The sequence below is a fragment of the Opisthocomus hoazin genome, chromosome Z (assembly GCF_030867145.1).
Source record: "Opisthocomus hoazin isolate bOpiHoa1 chromosome Z, bOpiHoa1.hap1, whole genome shotgun sequence".
NCBI classification, from domain to species: Eukaryota; Metazoa; Chordata; class Aves; order Opisthocomiformes; family Opisthocomidae; genus Opisthocomus; species Opisthocomus hoazin.
In genome coordinates, this window is record NC_134454.1 from 49,798,051 (window position 1) to 49,816,437 (window position 18,387).

The 18,387-nt window shown below is 38.1% G+C and overlaps 1 protein-coding gene across 2 annotated transcripts in view; it reads left to right on the forward strand.

Annotated features, from left to right (window-relative positions):
* UBQLN1 (ubiquilin 1) overlaps positions 1-15,834 on the forward strand; it is a 29,344-nt gene extending 13,510 nt beyond the window's left edge. Inside the window, exons 2-11 of one of the 2 annotated variants that reach the window (XM_075410647.1) lie at positions 277-428; positions 4,638-4,753; positions 5,911-6,173; positions 6,986-7,144; positions 7,796-8,039; positions 8,529-8,671; positions 9,619-9,702; positions 12,229-12,344; positions 12,675-12,843; positions 14,639-15,834. In XM_075410647.1, the coding sequence (XP_075266762.1) occupies positions 277-428; positions 4,638-4,753; positions 5,911-6,173; positions 6,986-7,144; positions 7,796-8,039; positions 8,529-8,671; positions 9,619-9,702; positions 12,229-12,344; positions 12,675-12,843; positions 14,639-14,794 (1,602 nt within the window). In that variant the 3' untranslated portion in view covers positions 14,795-15,834. The remainder of the gene's footprint in view (positions 1-276; positions 429-4,637; positions 4,754-5,910; positions 6,174-6,985; positions 7,145-7,795; positions 8,040-8,528; positions 8,672-9,618; positions 9,703-12,228; positions 12,345-12,674; positions 12,844-14,638) is intronic. The other variant, XM_075410646.1, reaches the window with a different exon arrangement.
* The last annotated feature ends 2,553 nt before the right edge of the window (positions 15,835-18,387 follow it).

The window sequence follows — 18,387 nt, forward strand, 5'->3', positions numbered from 1 at the left end:
CAAATTTTAATTATTGCTAGTTGCATAACTAGTGATCTAGATATGAAACTCTTCTGATTTTTATTGTACAGAAAAGAAATAACTATTTCTTATCTTGCTATGGACAGAAAAAGTTGAGAACTTTAAAAAGTGTTACTAGATTGTGTAGAGCAGAATGTGTAGTGCAAATGGGGTAATAGGTTACATATGAACAAAATAGCTTGTCCTTGAATCATTTAAAAAATTACAGTTCGGTAGTCAATTACATAAATGTATAACACTAACATTTTTGTTTAGTTCAAGGAAGAAATCTCTAAGCGTTTCAAGTCCCACACTGATCAACTTGTGCTGATATTTGCTGGAAAAATTTTAAAAGATCAAGATACTTTGACTCAGCATGGAATTCATGATGGACTCACTGTTCACCTGGTTATCAAAACGCAGAACAGGTAACCTTACTGAATGATCTTCTGTTTATCTCTTGGAATTAAAAATACACTGAATTCTTAATGTGACAGCTTTCTGTTGGGCAAACCTAGATTTGACTGAATGTAGTTCCTTAGTCACAGCTAGTGCAGACCAGCAGTCTGAAGTTACAGTGCTCTTTTCTTTGGTTTGTCTTGTATTTTGATTGGATTCATGTTTCTAAATGCAAGTCTCTTGCTTTTTTGTTATCTAGCTTTTTTTGGTTTAGTGCTGAGTGCTGGCTGTGAGTGCTCCTTAGTTCTCAGATATCAGCTCTTACTGTCCATAGAGATACATTGTGCAGCTTTTCTTTTTATGAGTGAGTACTTTTAGCAAATCTGTGCTCATTCTTTTGGTAAAACAAGGAAAGCAAATTTTTATAACAGTGCTGCTTTAGTGCAGCTAATTTATGTGGCTGAACAGAAAGACTTGGAATCCAAGATTTTCTTGTTTTGGTGAGACAACTGTAAAATGACAGTGAGAAATTTACATCAGTTGAGCCATATCATCTGCTGATTAATTCCTCTGAGGTGCTCAGAAGGAAGAGGCTCAACTGAAAAATCCTTTTGGAAAGTAGGGTAATGTATCCCTCAGTTGAATCTAGCTTGCTTAGTCAAGAGTGTGTTTGTTGCTGTAGACTGAAAGTGTTCTTTGCTCCTCTTCTACTTAAGTCTTTCCTGTTTGTGATGAGGATCTCTTCCTGTAGGAAAATGTCAGATGGTAAAAGAAAGACCATCGAACTTAGGAGAGATAAGAAATATACTTTCCTGTTTCAGGCCTCAGCAAGTCAAAAAGGCCAATTAGTAACGTTAGCATTAAATTCACGCACCTGTTGACTTTAGTAGCATTAACATTAAATGTAGGCACCTGTAGAGATTGATGTCTTCAATCCTGTAGTCACATCTGGGTTGGACCGTCTTCTCTGTCTGGGAGTCTTGTCTCTGTCAAAACACTCCTGTTTGCACTGGCAGAGTTCTCCCTTCTCTGCCCTATGTCTCTCTACCCTGAAATTGAGCCTGATAGCCATCCTAATCTTGTATACATTATTAGCTAATACTGCATTATTGTGCTCCATGCATTAAAATAGTATTCTGCTGTTGTCATGACTTGGCTTCTATTGCCTGCAGTCTTGAGTGTGCCAGAGAGGCTTCATAAGTAGTGACAGCAGAATGCTTTTGACTTGCACAGTCTTTAGAGTGTTTATAGGCTGGACCCACAATAACTATATGTACCAAAGTATCAGTGCCAGTCTCTTGTGCCTTCTAGTAGTTTGCCGTTGGCCAAACGAGCACCCATGTACAATGACACGTGTGGGTTTTAGGGAACTTTTGGTATCCCTGCATCGGTCCTGTCAGCATCGCAATCCATGTCTCCCCTCTCTCCCACTTTTTGGAATAATTTTAGAAGACTGTATTACCATTATCTTCAGAATGTTTTAATCGTGTCTCAGATGAGGAAGTACAAACACAAAACTACAGATCCTTTGTGTGTATCTACCCTGTCTTCAAATGAGGCAGTAATGCTTTCACCTACTAGCTTTGCTTGAATAAACTAAAAATACGCTTCTGAGACCTGCTAAAGCGAACTGCCAGCACAATGAAAATCAGCTTTGAGAAAATATAACGTTGTCCTGAACCATCCGTATATTCTTCTTACTCAAATACCTGGGTTTTGTGCTTGACCCAAAAGGCGAGACTTTAACCCTGCTGGTATGGCCTGGCAAGTACTGATTTTCAGCCGTTAGTATGAAGACTGGATTGCTCCCAATCACTTTACACTATGCTATTTACTTTTCTGCTAACTGTTGCTGCTATTGTTGCTGCCATGTATCTGAATAAATAAAAGTTCTTTTCCAAAACTAGATCTGAAGATGGTATCTTCCCTTCTAAACGTTTTCAGAAGTGTAACTTTCAAATAGGAATCCTTATATATCCCAATGAATCCTTGTTGAAAAAAGATAAGTTTATTACTATGTGATACATTTTCCTGAATGAAACAGAATTCCAGCGTAATTTTGTAACCTGGTCTGTGCAGCATCAAGAGTAGCAGTGAGTGATTAGCGATGGCCTGTGAAGATCTATTGAATTTCTGAATACGAAGTCCCAAGTCAGCACCTATAATTTGTTCACAAGCAGCAGGAGGAAACATAATGGCAAAGTGGATATAAAAGATGATGTGCACTTTTCAGGAATTTTACTCACTCAAAGACTTGAGGCTTCCAGATTTGACGCTAAAACCATTATCTTGAGGGTATATACCCACTGTTTCCATAGAAGCGCTACAAACTACAGTCTTGTCTACTTATCTGCCCTGCTTTGAGAACCTTTGTTGTCTATTACAGGAAGAGGTACAGTTGCTTCTCAAAATAGTTCCTCAGATGAAAAACCAAATAGGTTTTTATGCTTATTATTTTCCTTTTGCTTATGAAGGAAAGATTTATGTGTTTTCTAGACCAAAGGAAACCAGACATCTCCTGCAGAAGGTCCATGGTCAGTATAAGGTCTATGATCTTCCTAACTGAAGTTACAGCTGCTTGGTTAAAGGTAGTCACCTTGTGTTCAAAGTTTGCAGTTGCTGTTACTGTTACAGAGTATTAATACTTGTTCTTCTCAGGAGCCCATAGTTTACCTGATGCCTTGTGTCAGGACAGCTTATGTCAAAGCCAAGTATCCAGCTATTCACTTTCCTGGATTGTTAACATCTGTCTGGAAGGTTTCCTCTAGAACAGGTTTTCATTCAACAGAATATGAGTGTGTTTTGATAGACCTGAAAATAAACAAGGAAGGAATACAAATCAAAATACACGAAACCAAGTTCATAGGAATTACTATGGACTTAAATGATTTGGTCCCATGGCACTGTATACCTTCATGACTTGGCATGCCGTGTTGTATTTGCCTGTTTACAAGAACACTGGTCAAATCAGCAGGGTATACCAGCAGATGGGCTACTTACAAGCTAGTGTTGATCATCTGGTGAAAGAACTTGTGAGGTGTGCGAAGTATTTTATTGCTCCTTCGGTTTCTGTCTGTGGATTTGGTGGCTGATGTTTAGTCTGGTGTCAGAGAACTCAAACCTCAGGGAAGCATGTGGACCTAAGGCATCTCTTAGGCTTGGTGTTTTTTTTGTTTTTGCTTGCTTGTTTGTTTGGGGGTTGTTGGTTGATTGGTTTGTTTTTGCAGTCTTTGCTGTAGTGAAACAAGCACAGAATTTTATTACAGCTTGAAAGGTACTCTGAGATGAACTGGGATATGGAGTTTAGTGTACTGTCGAATCCTCAAAGCTTTGTGTGAGGTCTGAACTCATAGTTTCTACAACTTATTTTATCCTGTACTTCTGCAGATACAGTCATTTATGAGATTGATTGTTGAAGACTGGTGAACTGATTTGTGTTTCAAACTAGCCTCTTTTCAGTAGAGGCCACACTAGCTTTCTGCTAGCTCAGTTGCTTGATCTCTTACTACATGGCAGCACTCATGTTTATGCCCCTGCAGTGGAAAGGTGTGGTGAATATATAACTTGGACAGCCTTCAGTGCCTGTGCTAAATTATGCTGGCTTTACCTTTGTGTAACTACATTTTTACTCTGTTCTTCAAGTCTTAAAGGCTATTGAGATTCTGATATTTGTCTTCTAATGAAATAAGACATTAACTGAATTTCACATGCAGTAAGGCATCCTATTAAAGATGTAGCGTGAAACAAATCTGACAGTAAATCTTTCTAGGCTTTATTTCTTTAAGCCCCAGGCATGTAATCGGTGGTATTTGAGTATAGTGGAAGAAGGCAAGGATCCTTGAAGGAAGGTAAGGCTCTAGGTGACCCTGCTTTGGCAGGGGGGTTGGACTAGATGACCCACAGAGGTCCCTTCCAACCCCTAATATTCTGTGATTCTGAAACAGTTTACTGGTGGGCATGCTGGGGACAGGGTGAGGTGGTGGTAATGGCTGCGGTGGTACTCATCTATTTCCTTAATGTTTCAAACTACTGTTCTGAGAAACTGATGACTGTACAGATGTCTGAGAAAGATCTATTATGGAAAGCCGTCTAGAGATAATAGTGTGATTTTTTTTTTTTTTTTAAAAAAAAGAACCAAAATATAAATTAAGATACTCAAGCGTGACACTATTTCTGTATTTAATGGCATTATTTAAATGAACTTGTTAAACTTGCGACTTTTAAAATTGTTTTTTTAGATCACAAGACTATCCAGCTCAGCAAGCAAGCACCACTGGGAGTACTTCTACCACATCAACCTCAAGCAGTAGTACCTCAACACCAGCTTCAACAAATAGCAACCCTTTTGGCTTGGGTAAGAAAATTTGTTAGGTAGCATGGTGGGTGGCTTCTCATGGATTCAGGTAATTTGCCCTGAAGCTTTATTCTAATGTGAACAGAACTATAAAAGAAAACAATTTTAAAAATGGTTACAAATATCTATGGTATTGGCTGTAGGTTTCTGATCAATAAGTTATCGGAGGAAAGTTGTTTCCTGAATTTTATATGCAGAACTTCTGACTGTGTTGTTTCACCTTCAGTAGAAAGGTGCCACTGATGTCATATTCTGGCAATATGGGTAATGAAGCTGCTTCCATTGTCCTTTATGCTCCATAAAAGTGCATCTGAATTGCTGTGAGGAGAGTATTAATGAAGTTGTACCTGTAACATGAAGCCAAGATCTGGAACAGAAGCAACAAAATTGCTTCTAATCTCACAATTCAGTATTTCTCAGGTTCCAAGTCTGATAGCATTATCAGTCTTCTCTTTCGTGAATGAAGAGGCTGGAGTCTGTTGACTTTAAAATACTGTCTGTTTCCATAATCACAGTGGAGTTTTTCATTCATTCTTTTTCATCTCATTTGCTTTCATGGGGTGGGAGGGAGGTTGAATTGGAAAGCTAACCATAATAAGCAATAAGCAATTTTTTAAGTGTAAGCATCTTCAGACTGACTAGTACTTTCTGAAAATTTTTGTTTAGATTCAACAAAGGAGGGGAATTCTAAGCAGAAGTAGTTCTTGGTGCATTAGTAAGAACAGCAGCTCTACTTTTAATTAGAATAGGGAATGTGAGTCATGGTGGGAGATCTCTCTCGGTTATAGTCTAACCAAGAGGAGACAGATAAATGATTATTCTAAACGCATTGGAAAGTGTTGGAGGTGAGGCGAACCTAAGGCTCAAAAACTCAAACATCCCTTGTGTCTTAGCTGTGGAACATGAGAAGAAAGGCTGTTAGAATTGTAACAAGTTATATTTCAGATGCAGTTTATTGGATTTTTAGTTATGTGGCTTGTGATTTAAAGAAGCAAACTCCTAGTGAATAACTCCTTAACAGCCTTGCAAAGGTGGGGTTTTCATTATTTTGAAGTGTGAGATATGCTCAAGTATTTTGTAACCAGAGATAACCTGCATGTATTTAGAAGTGTATTAGAAGCTGAAAGTTCAATTATGTTGTTTTCATCCTCTTCAAGGTGGCCTTGGAGGTTTGGCAGGTCTGAGTAGCCTGGGCTTAAATACATCAAACTTTTCAGAGTTGCAAAGTCAGATGCAGCGGCAACTTATGTCCAACCCAGAAATGATGGTTCAGATAATGGAAAATCCGTTTGTTCAGAGCATGCTTTCAAATCCTGACCTGATGAGGCAGTTAATTATGGCTAACCCTCAAATGCAGCAACTTATACAGAGAAATCCAGAAATCAGTCACATGCTGAATAATCCAGATATAATGAGACAGGTATGTAGAAAGATTTCTGCAAGTTCATGACTTTGGTTGTACTGTGACTGTGAAAAACAGAGCAGGAATTGGACATGCTTAATTGAGTGCTTAAGCATCCTTGAAGTATTTAGACTTCTTAGAAAATCCATAAAAGGCTGCTGTAGGCAACTGATGTTTGTATCTCTAGTTGGTAATGTCCAAAATAGACTGATAATTCAGAAAATCTACAGCATAGTCTTGAAAGACATTGAAGACTGTGTGATCATGTCTTCTGCGGTTAGACTTGTATGTCCCTGTGTGCACTTGAAACCTTCTGTTGTCTAGCCAACAATAAATTCACCAAAAGTAGTAATTCTCCAAAATAATACACACTTTCATTTTATCTAACTGTGGGTACTTCTGAGTGATTTTAAAATTAGATGGTATTTAAGACATGCTGTGTAGCAGATGGTATCAAAAAATAAATAGATGCTTTTGAAAATGTAGGTATCTATTTTAAAGTTCATGTTATAGACTGCCTGTTGTAATGATGTTACAAATGCTAGTAGTATATTGTGTTGGAAAGTTGAAGAAAGAAAAGAATAGTTCATTCGGGGTTTGTCTTCTGTTTAGCCAGTGCTTCCTGACCCAGACAGCATGGTGATGGTTGTGGTAGAATGCTGGCTAAATATCTAATTCAGTTGACTCCCATTAAGCTGACATCTTGATTTTGCTTTAATCATAAATTGAAATTGGGTTAGACAGTGGTAGCTGACATACTGCCAAATGCTGACGTTTTCACTTTAGAATGGATTTCTTATTAATACAGATTAAACGTTCCACTTCCCTAGACACTAGAACTTGCTAGAAACCCTGCAATGATGCAGGAAATGATGCGAAACCAAGACCGAGCCTTGAGCAACCTGGAAAGTATACCGGGTGGATACAATGCCTTGCGACGTATGTACACAGATATTCAGGAGCCAATGTTGAATGCAGCACAGGAGCAGGTGAGAAAAGATTGCAAATGCCACTGAAAGTAGTGGTTTTTTTAAATAAAATCGTGTAAGTAATGTAAATTTCCAAATATGTACTTGACAAAATATTTCTTGAAGCTTGAAGTTGCTGTGTGGCTCCTTACTCTTGAGAGGAACAATATTTAAAAATTCTGTACTCTTCTAAGCTTGAAGAAATACACATAGAGCTTTGTGTGTTTGAGAAGCTATTTTAAAGTTAATGATTTTCTGTATTACTTAAATTTGAATTCCTGTAATTCCTTGCCCTCAATATTGTGAGGTCCAGGAAAATTTTTCTGAAGGTGCGTTTAGTAGCTCGGAACCTAAGATGGGAAGAAAAAGAGGCTTTGAAGTTGGAAACCAGTATGCAAGATACAATGTTACTGTGATCAAAATAGCAGCGTAGTAGCAACACTGCTTTTAAAAAGAAATGTGATTCAATGTTTTTGGAGGTGCTAGTATCTCTCAGTGTTGGTGTCTTTTAAAAATATTTACAATGAATTACTGTAGGATAGTGAGTATAATTGATCAAGAGCCATCAACATTTGTCTTCATGTGTGATTTTGGAAAGGTAACTTGCTATTTATAGTAGACTTAACAGTTGGCTTTAGTAGATGATACATGTTTGCTTTTTTCCCTCTGTAGTTTGGAGGTAACCCCTTTGCTTCTTTAGTAAGCAATGCATCAACAGGGGGGGACAGTCAGCCATCTCGTACAGAAAACAGAGATCCTCTACCAAATCCCTGGGCTTCTCAGTCCAGCTCACAGACCTCCACGACAAGTACCAGCACCAGTGGTGAGAGCGGTGGCAGTAGTAGTGCTGGAAATAGCACCTCTGGCAGTACGGGACAGAACTCAACTGTACCAAATTTGGGACCTGGACTAGGAGGTGTGTTTGTTACCGTGGCTGTATATATTTGCACATTCTTGGGAGTTTGCTGAAATGATTTTTTCATTAGAGTTTTTGATTCAATTTTGACTGCTGTTTACTTTGATACTAGTCAAGTGTTCTACAAAAGCCCTCTGCAGAAAAACAAACATGAAAAGTAAACTAAGAGTGATAATAGCACTTGTCTATTGCCTTAAAATAAAGGTAGGGAATCTCTAGATGAAAGGTTGGTATTTCTCCTGTTTGGAGGCAAGTGTGAAAACAGCTAATAATGTAGATACTTAGTGGGACTGCTTGTTGGATAACAGCCTCTGTCTTAACTTCTATGGTTGATGCATCTGTGTAAGCAGAACCACACTGAGGTGTGTTTGAGGGACTAAAACAGTTAGAAACCTAGTGGTTATATCCTGGTTTTAGGTAGTCTGATTCATCTGATGATAGTCAGGATGTTTGCTAAAGTGGCCTTTTACTTTTTTTTTTTTTTTTAAGCTGGTATGTTCAACACACCAGGAATGCAGAGTTTATTACAGCAGATAACAGAAAACCCGCAACTTATGCAGAATATGTTGTCTGCACCCTATATGAGAAGCATGATGCAGTCATTAAGCCAGAATCCTGATCTTGCGGTACAGGTAAATGCGTTTGGTGTAGTAATGTATTGTGTGCATTGAAGTACAAAAAAGAGTTGAATCTGTGATACAGTTAAATTTTCGCTTGTGCCAACGTCTCAACAATTGTCTTTAGTGAGTGGCCCAGTTTTTAATGTTAATGCCTAACTCACTGAAATTATTACCTCCTTACATTTAACAATTTGTTGCAGTGGGCTTCTGCCATTTGTAGTTGGACATCGTGCCAGGCATGCTTCTAAAACAACTTTTTAAGTTTGTGTATGTTTTGTAGGGCCCTAAACTTGTGGCCCAGTATAAGAGTCAGTTAGACAAAACAAATGTTTTGGTTGCAAATTAAGGTTGATCTGCCAGTAAATATATACCCCCGCTAGCTTGGGAGGGGAATTGGTGCGATATCTAGACGTAATTCTGGTTTTAACTTCTCTTTTGTCACCCATGCTCAATGTAAAAGTGCAGATGCTGTTTTATGAATGATATCGTTAGAAGTGCTTTCAAATTTTACTTAAAGCATGAATATCCAAAGTCAAATGCTGAACTGAGATAAAAAAAGGTTATCTTTTCTGTATTAAATACTTGGAAAATATCCCTGACTGTAGGTGATGTTTACAGGGAAACGATCACTTGGAACGATATTGGAGGATGAGCAGAAAAGGATTTTCTTGTAATATAGATGAGATTGTCTTGGCAAGTATCAGGCAATTCATTCACTTAAAAGATAAAAAAAAAAGGCCCAAGCAAACAAAACCAAAACTACCAACAGCAACAAAATCAACAAAACCCCTGCAATGTGTTCAGCTGGTTGTTCATAACAAGTTTTTGCAAAAGGAGTAGTAGATGATTATCATTCTGTGAGGTTATTTTCATAAACTGTTACAGTGTTAGTAGTTGTATTAAACCACTCTGCAGTTTCTACTGCTTGATCTTTAAAGTTAAATATTTTTGTCCTATAGATGATGTTGAATAATCCTTTATTTGCTGGAAATCCTCAACTTCAGGAACAAATGAGACAACAACTTCCTACTTTCCTTCAGCAAGTAAGATGAGAAGCTGTTAATAAATGTCTTCAAGTCAGTGAGCAATGTTTTCAATAAACTGGTGCCTTTGATTTGGCTAAAAGCCAGTTTCGGTAATATATTCTTGTTGGCTTTAGACACAAGTTAGGTTGTCCCTTGCTAATAAATTCTTGCTTTATGTTTCCATCCCTTTCAAAAGTTAGATCTGACTTTTAGTGGATTTTTTTGTTTGTGGATAGCACAACTGCTTAGATTTGCCCTTGCTTCTTTGCTTAGAAGGAGTAATAGTTCTTACTGAGCACCAGCCAAGAGAACACCTGTCTGCAACATGATTTTTTTCACAAATTAAAAAGATCAATACTTTTCCCGCTGCTAGAATAAGGTTTCACTGTGCTTTTCTCATACCTCTACAAATCTGCCTTAAGTATGTGGGTAAAGAGATCTTGACAGCATCCCTTGAAAGACCCAAGTCATCAGCTAATTCAAAAGAAGTGGCTTCTGCAGGTTTTTTTGCCTGTAAAGATTGCCCTCCCACCATCTTCCCTTCTTAACAGCATTGTGCTTGCAGCCTGGGTATCTTTCTTTGTATTAGCTGCCACAGTGTGTAATAGTACTGTGTTGCCTAAATAGGAGCAAGTAAGACTTTTTTTTAGGAGTTGAAAACTTAATCCAGTGCCTTAGTTCTGCCATTGGGCAGTCCTTGCAAACCAGAGTAAGTGTGTTGCCACAATCTGATTGCACACAGGCAGTTTTGAGTAAAATAATTAACGCATACATGAACTAGGGTAGCAAGTTCAGTGTTGAGAAGAAATTAGTTATATTGTTTCAACCACGTGAATGGCTGCAGTGTCTCATAATGCTGCTCCTTGGTGATGACTTAGTAGTATCTGAACAACTAGTACCACATGCATGTTTTGAAATCTGTGAATAAATGGTAATTAATGAAGGCACAGTGGCAATCATTTCTGTTTCCTTTGGGTATCTCCTTGTGTCAGTATTACCTTGGGGTTTATCTGCACAGTCCTCTTGTCTTCACTATGTTAGGTCAGATGATCAGCAGCGTTAGCAGGTGGAGTAAAGTGGAGAAATATCTGGGTATTCTCAGAATGTTGACAATATTGCAGCTCATTCCTTGATTGTCTACTGGAATTTATATTATGGGATCAGGTGATAAAAAACATGTTATGTTCCTCTGCATAATGGAAGGCATCTTTTACAATAAAGGGCGATTGCCCAGCAGAACTAGGAAAATTCATCTGTGAGCTACTGCATCCGCAGCTTTTATACAAGTCTTAACAAGAATTGCTGCTATTTAACAGCTGGAATTTAAAACATTAATAGAGACAATATCCAGGTCACCTCAGTGCTCTGAGAATTGTTGGGCCACTATTTCTGTAAAAGAACTCCAAATATCAGACAGTAAGTTGTGATTGAAATATTTTATTAAAGTAGTTGCAGCAGCTTTCTTTGGAGAACCCAGAATGTTTTCCTGTTTTAAATTTGGGTCAACTTTGCCAGCTACATATTTAGTTATTCTCTGACTTCTAGCTATCAGGAAGATAAAAATCCAAGAGGTGAATGGAGAATATGAACAACTTGCTGTGCTTAAGTCTTGTTATGCACCTGTATTCCAGACTGGAGTTCTTCATATTCTACTCTGCACCAGAGGAAGTTTGACCTTAATCTGTGCATTTCTATGTGAATCAAAAGTGGTTTTGCAGCAGAAGGAATTTGGTCTAGTTGCCATGTGAAGTTTGCTAAGATTAATAAGCCTGTCTGCTTATTTGAAGTAGGTCTGGCTACCAAGACTGTGTCACTTGTGACTGAAACGCATTACTTTTCACTTGCCTATGGCATCTCTTAAGTGGAGGTGAGGGTAAGCAGTTAGTTTTGGTAACTAAAATAGGTTTCTGGACATTTAATGTCAGAAATTAAAAGGATTTGCCTATTATATTATCTGTGGATGTGAGAGACAGTTTTTAATTGAAGTCACAGTAGAGTGAGAGCCCTTGAATATTATACATTTGCTTGCTAGTAAGTTTTCCAGAGTATACGTTTGCATTTCTCTAGGCTGTGAGGGCACTGCAGGTATGAAAACATGCACAAATACTCATGCTCAAACTCCTGTGGTCTGAATTTAGCTAGGAAAAAGAAATACTGTGTAACTTTCTCCGATACCTGTTCGTCAAGTTCATTGTGTTCAACATTGTTTGTTACAAGTAATACGATATAGGAGACTAATTCTAGAATGATGTTGAACTAATACAGCCCTGTGGCTTTGAAAGGTGATGAAGTCTGTTAGAAGAGGTAATGAAAAATACTTTTCCTTGTGTACTTCTGGTGTGAAAGGCTTTGTCCACATCTAGAGTTCATTGATCACCTGCTATGAAAGTTGTCTCAAAAAAAGAAAAAATACCTGAAGGTTTTAATGTAAATATTCAACTATAAAGTTGAAAAACAAGTTCTGAAATTGTTGAACTGTATAAAACATGTAGTGAGATTAACTTTGAACATCTGCATATGATTAAGCATTTCTCTCTTTCTTAGATGCAGAATCCTGACACATTATCAGCTATGTCAAACCCTAGAGCAATGCAGGCTTTGTTGCAGATTCAGCAGGGCTTGCAAACGCTAGCGACAGAAGCACCGGGGCTTATACCAGGGTAAGAATCAGCCTTACAAATTTAGGCAAGAACTAGTCTCTTGTGTTATGTTGTTTGTTCATCTTGCACGTAGAGATACACAGTTTTTATTAAAGACACTTCTTCCTACCTTTTTTAGTTTAACTAAATTGTTAAAATTGTTTTAGAATCTGTCACATTTTTGCCTGCCATGCACTTTGAAACAGTGATGACTGGCCTTTGTCTTAGTACTTTACTTAAATGGTCACCCACTCTTTGACAGGATTTTTAGTCGGTAATTAAATAACTGAGAACAGACAAGATAATATTTATTTTTCAAGTGGTGTTTTTCTTCTTCTGTCAATTATGCAGATTTAATCCTGGTTTAGGTGGATTGGGAAGTGCTGGAGCTCCTGCAGGGTCTACAGTACCTGGTTCTGTTCCCAGTGAAAATACAACTCCAGCATCAGGAACTGCTGAATCTGGTCAGCAGCAGTTTGTCCAACAGATGTTGCAGGCACTTGCTGGTGCAAATGCTCAGGTAAAGTCCATCACTATATTCTAAATTTTTAATTTTTAAGTTTATTTTTTTCATTGTAAACCAGTAGAAGGGAGGCTGATAGTTGAGGGGGGGTGAGCTCCATGGATACTTCTGGTCAAAGGAGAGCAGAGGAGGCCTAAAAATACTGTTACAGCTGTGCAAGTAAATGCTGGAAAAAAACATAACATTTGAGGTAGTGTCCTCTGAGGAGTTAGTTTTTATACACTCATCTTCATACCCTTGAATTTATGCAATGGTTGGAAGGATTGGGACAGATTAAGGAGGTAAGGTTCACTGACAAGTGAACTGTGGGCTCAGGCAAGAGAAAAGCTTAAGCATATTGGACACCATTACCTCTGCTTTTTTTCTGTATTGCTGGTTGTTACCCTCTAGCAGTGACTAAGCCTCTGTCCCACACTTTGGAATAGCCACACTGTAGTTATTGGGGGCCTGAATTTGTTGTATGGCTTCACTGACGTCCTGCAGGTCCAGACTTCAGTGCATTTTAGTAACATATTGAGTGGCGTTAAGTGTTTCCAGAGAGCTCCAGAAATCAAGCACAGGTAGAAGTCATGCACGGATAGCAGCTTTGCCAGTAGTTGTAGGGTGAGCGAGACTGGCTTTAGGGGAGACACGCTGTTAACTCTGAAGAGCGCTGTGTGACACAGCACCCTTAGACCATACATACTCTGTGTGATGGCAGACTGCTGGTGGAAGGGGCAGTCCTGCTTTTTGCTCCGCTGTTGCCACAGGGTGAGTTAAGTTAGTTCAGCTTGCTGAGCTGATGGACGTTTTGCTCTTGTTATCTAACCGTGAGGAAGTGCTGGTCAGTGTCACTGTAGGAAACTATATTCTCATACCTTTTCACTTACTATGCTATCAAATCTTACACCACTGAGTTAACATTCTGTTTAGTTTTGCTTGGGGGAAGCAGGTGAGGGACAGTGCTTAAATTTCATGTTACTTCTTGACATTGTATTGGTTTGGAACCACATGCAGATTTTAAATACGGGTAGTAATTCCTTGATGTATGAAACTGTTGAACTAAAACAAAAGGAAAATTAGCAGTAGCTCTGCAAGTTTTGTGTTGGTATCTAAATTGACTAATTGATTTCAAAAAGTGACTTCTCGGTATTACTCCGGCATATTATTTTCCTACAAATGTTCTGATTCAAAAATGCCTCTGAACTGAAGGGCATACCACTGAAATCATTCAGAATTTTGCTACGAGTTTGTGTGACCTGGATCATCCCATACAGCACAGCTGCCAGTTTGCATTAGACTGAAGCTTTCTAACAACTAGAATTTTGGTAACTTCAGTCAACAAATACTTGGAGCATTAAAAAAGAGATGATTTTTGTGTCAAGCAGAAAAAAGGCCTGTGATGTTCACCATTTCCAACAGTGACATCATCATAATCCTTGCTGTTCCACATTATTAGGTTGGACTCTGTTTCATTTAAAAAAAAATTACCTATATGCATATCTTTAAGAAATTGTTCATGGGACATGAATTTACGCAATTGAATTTTAATCCTTTTTTATCAAACAAGCAGCTTTTGCTGTAGATCACAAATGTTATGTAAGTTTAGATACTCCTAAAATTTGAAGCTCCTCTGACTTGTTAAAAAAGTAATTCAATTGTGAATTGAATTTATGACATAGTATAGTTTTAGGATGTTGAAAAAGATTTAGTCAGAAATTAGTAGAGAGAGTGGTGCAGAACCAACTATGTTTAAATCCTGTACTTTGCTAAATGTGTGTTATGCTTTTATAGCTTGAAATTTTGTTCTTAGCAGTTGCAAAATCCAGAAGTTCGATTTCAGCAACAACTGGAACAGCTGAGTGCAATGGGCTTTCTGAACCGCGAAGCAAACTTACAAGCACTAATAGCAACAGGAGGAGACATCAATGCAGCTATTGAAAGGCTGCTTGGCTCTCAGCCTTCATAGCAGTGTTTCTTTAACTTGAAAAAATGTAATTTATTTTTGATAACAGCTCTTAAATCTTTAAATATTTGCTTTATTTCACCCTGACAATGACAGTCCTAGGGTTGTCTTGTTATAACTAAAATTGGTCTGATGCATTTTAAGGTGGAGTGCGGTAGCTTTCTTCAAACAGTGGGAATCAATGCATTTTCACTCTGTTGCATGCATCACTCTTCTTTTGTTCTGCATTATTTGTGATTTTTTTGAAACTATCAGCTTTCACAGTTGAGTGAACAGGTTTTGGCTGACCTGCAACTGTACAATTTATTTACTACTTAAACATTAGCCTTCAGTAGTAATTTATGTAGAATACAAATTAAGAAGGAAACAAATTAATTGAAGCTACAATTTGTGGGCACCAATACTGCTTATTGTGATTTCGGCATGTATTTTTTTTGCTAGCAAAACGCTGTAAGATTTATACCACTTGAGTAATTACCTTTTTTTGCTTTGATTTGTATAAACACAATATATACAGTGGAGACAGCTCATTTCTAGAGATTTACACATTGCAATAGAATGAGGTTATAAGTAGCGCAAAAAAGCCAGGGGGGCAGAAAAAGTTGTAAAACATGTTTTTGGTGTAGAATCTTCCAGCATCTTTGGTAACCATCTCAGCAAAAATGCTTAAACAAGTTCAGTTAAAATATACTAGAATTAATGTTCTGGTTATCTCTTTACATCTAACTGTACAGAAACTTGCATTGAAACACTGTCTCAATATTCAGAAAGATTAACTGTAAATTATTACCTTTATCATTGTGTAAATTAAAGGGGTGCTGCCTCGTGATCTGGAACTGCTTCTAAGGCTCTTTGGCTTGTTCCACTGAAATTCTAATGTGTATTCTGATTTGTAATTGGAAACATTAATTCAATGGTCATGTGGTATTCTAATTGCTTTTAACCACCATGTAAAAAATACTGTATATCTTTTGAGTTTTTATTGGTAGTTACTTCTCTTGTGCACAGATAATAAATGAATTAAAAAATCTTTAAGCATCTTGCCTCAGTGTGTTTGCAGTTGGTGATTACACAGAGTTCAAGAAGACTCACCAGTTTAAGAGTTGGCATTTGAGTGTAAGCTCAGGGAATATTCACCAGCTCTTGGCTAAGATTAGTAAACAACTCCTGGAGTGTGAGGTGGAAGAAAGAGAGCAAGAGGCATATGATGTTGAGACTACTAGCTTAGGTAAAGTGGGGGTATCGGAACAAAAGAATCTACTGGTAAGATGAACTTAATATAAACAAAAACTCTAAAAATACCTAGCATTTGGGTACAAAATTATTCCTACTTTTATTTCCTAGCCAGTGATCAGACCCATCATCATACCTTCACGCTGACTTCTGTTGGATGGGTAGCTTTCATTGCACTGAGTACAAGACTGTGATAGGGAAGTGGCAGATAGCAAGTAGTTTCTGTAGAATAATCGCTACCTTTTTACAGTTATTTTCACAATTGCTATTTATTTTATGAGGATCTTCAAAGTAACTAATTTAACTTTATAGTGTGCCTTATTAGGACCTCACTTTAAAAGAAAGTAAGACCCCTTACTATTTGGAAGACGGGTCCTTTTAAGAGTACAATCCATAACAGCCGAAAGGGTGGGGATGAGGTGGGGAGGGGGATAATTTTTACCAAGCTTTACCAAGACACTAAAACAATGAACGTAACTAGCATGAAAACTTTCTTGAGACAACATTCAGTTCACCTATGTAAGTATTTCAGTTGCACATTACAAACTATGAGATACTACATTTGAAGTCAAATTTTATTCCAGCTCAACAAGAGATGGAAGGTTGACCTAAACTCTACAATGAGCCCTTGAGCTAATTTTCTTCTTGAAGTACAATAGATATTGTAACTATTGTCAACAACAATTACTGACTTCCTTGTAAGTAGTGGTAAAACACTGAGACGCCTTTTGCATAGGAGGAGTTTTAGTTTTGTCGGAAAACACAGTAAATAGAATAAGGTTTACAGGTAGGGTAGACTTTTTATTACATCTTTAATTGTAAAAGAATGATCACAGTTGTTGGTTTAATAGCATATTATAACGTTCCTGTTTATCCCTGATACTCATTGCCCCTTTTCCTGCCTCTGTTTAAAATTCTCTCTTCAGAAGTATCCTCTACCTCTTCTTTCAGAAGCAAACTTGTATTTAACTGTGAGCAGCTGGATAACTCATGTTTGAAAAGTGTTGCTTGAAGTTTGGGCCAGAAGGGCATGTGTGCCTGAAGCTTGTCTTTTTATCTCCCCGCTTTCTTCTTTTACCCTACATTGAGCCAAATGATCTGATAGGATTGTCTACAAAACTGCACTGCCTGATCATCGAACTGCTGCTTGAGAAAGTAACTGCTGCAAAAAGAAAAAAGTTGAAAGCCATGACAGGGTGAACTGACAGATGCTGTTTAAAAGTTGTAAAATGCGCACCTGCAGATGAAGCGCTGTTACAGTACCACTGGGCACGTGGCAGCAAGACGGTTAGTTTTGTAAAGGACGTGGTCTGTCCAATTCCCTTCTTGGTTCAGTGCCTGCGTAATAAAATAACCACCTCGATCTGGAGCTGAGCTGGCAGGCAGCTGGGTCTGTTCCTGTGCCTTCACAGATAACCCATGCTAGTTTAAGGAGACTCTCCCCTTCCTGTGTTTAATGTATGAATGGATACTGCTATTGGGATCTGACATTTCATTTTTATTTCCTCATAGCATTGCAAAGTGCTTATGCTGTAGCAGGTTTTTTTTTTACACAGCACATTACAAGTCTTTAAGTCGCACATAGTCTTTAGGATGTGTAGTGCATGTACCTTCTGTAGATAATTTGTGCTCATGGCAGAGGCAGGAAAAGCAAGTTCTGACTCCAGGTGTTTCTTCTTTAGTTTTTGTTGACTTTGCTAAATGTATTTCAAAATATGGACAGAAAACTTGCATCTAAATAACCTAAAGCAAATGAAATGTTGCAGGACTGTGTTTGGGTGGGTAAATGGAACTTACATACAGGGATTGTTCTCTGATCTTTTCCTTCCACTGTACATGTCCACAGCATCATAAAAATTGGAGAGTGGTTTTATGTGGTTAGCATTTGGATGACTGACATCTTAATCTTCTAATTTGTGATGCACAAGATATGTGAACAGAAATAATGCTTTTTTGCCTTTCAGAATAGCAGGTGAGAGTTTCCTGAACTGATTAACTTTAAAACAACCTTCTGTGCAGTATCTGGAACTGTCTCAAATTGTGGAGCTGGGGTCCACACGCAGCCCTGTGAATGCAAGTTCAGTATTCTTTTTAAGCCATTTGTGCACTCCTGCAGCTGCGCATGAACAGGCCAGCAGCAACACAGCAGGCTTTCCCTGCAGCAGGGAAAAAAGCCAGCCACTCCTGCAAGCCCTTGTGGGTTTAGTGTCGCAAAGTTCAGAGATGCGGCACGGTGGCAAAGGTTTAAGAAATAGTAAGTTGCAACAGTTCTGTCCAGCTAAGTACGCAAGCCTGGTTCTGTGTTGAGGAAAACAAATCAGACATCAGAAAAGCTTCCAAGGAGTCTTGCAACCTTCATTTTC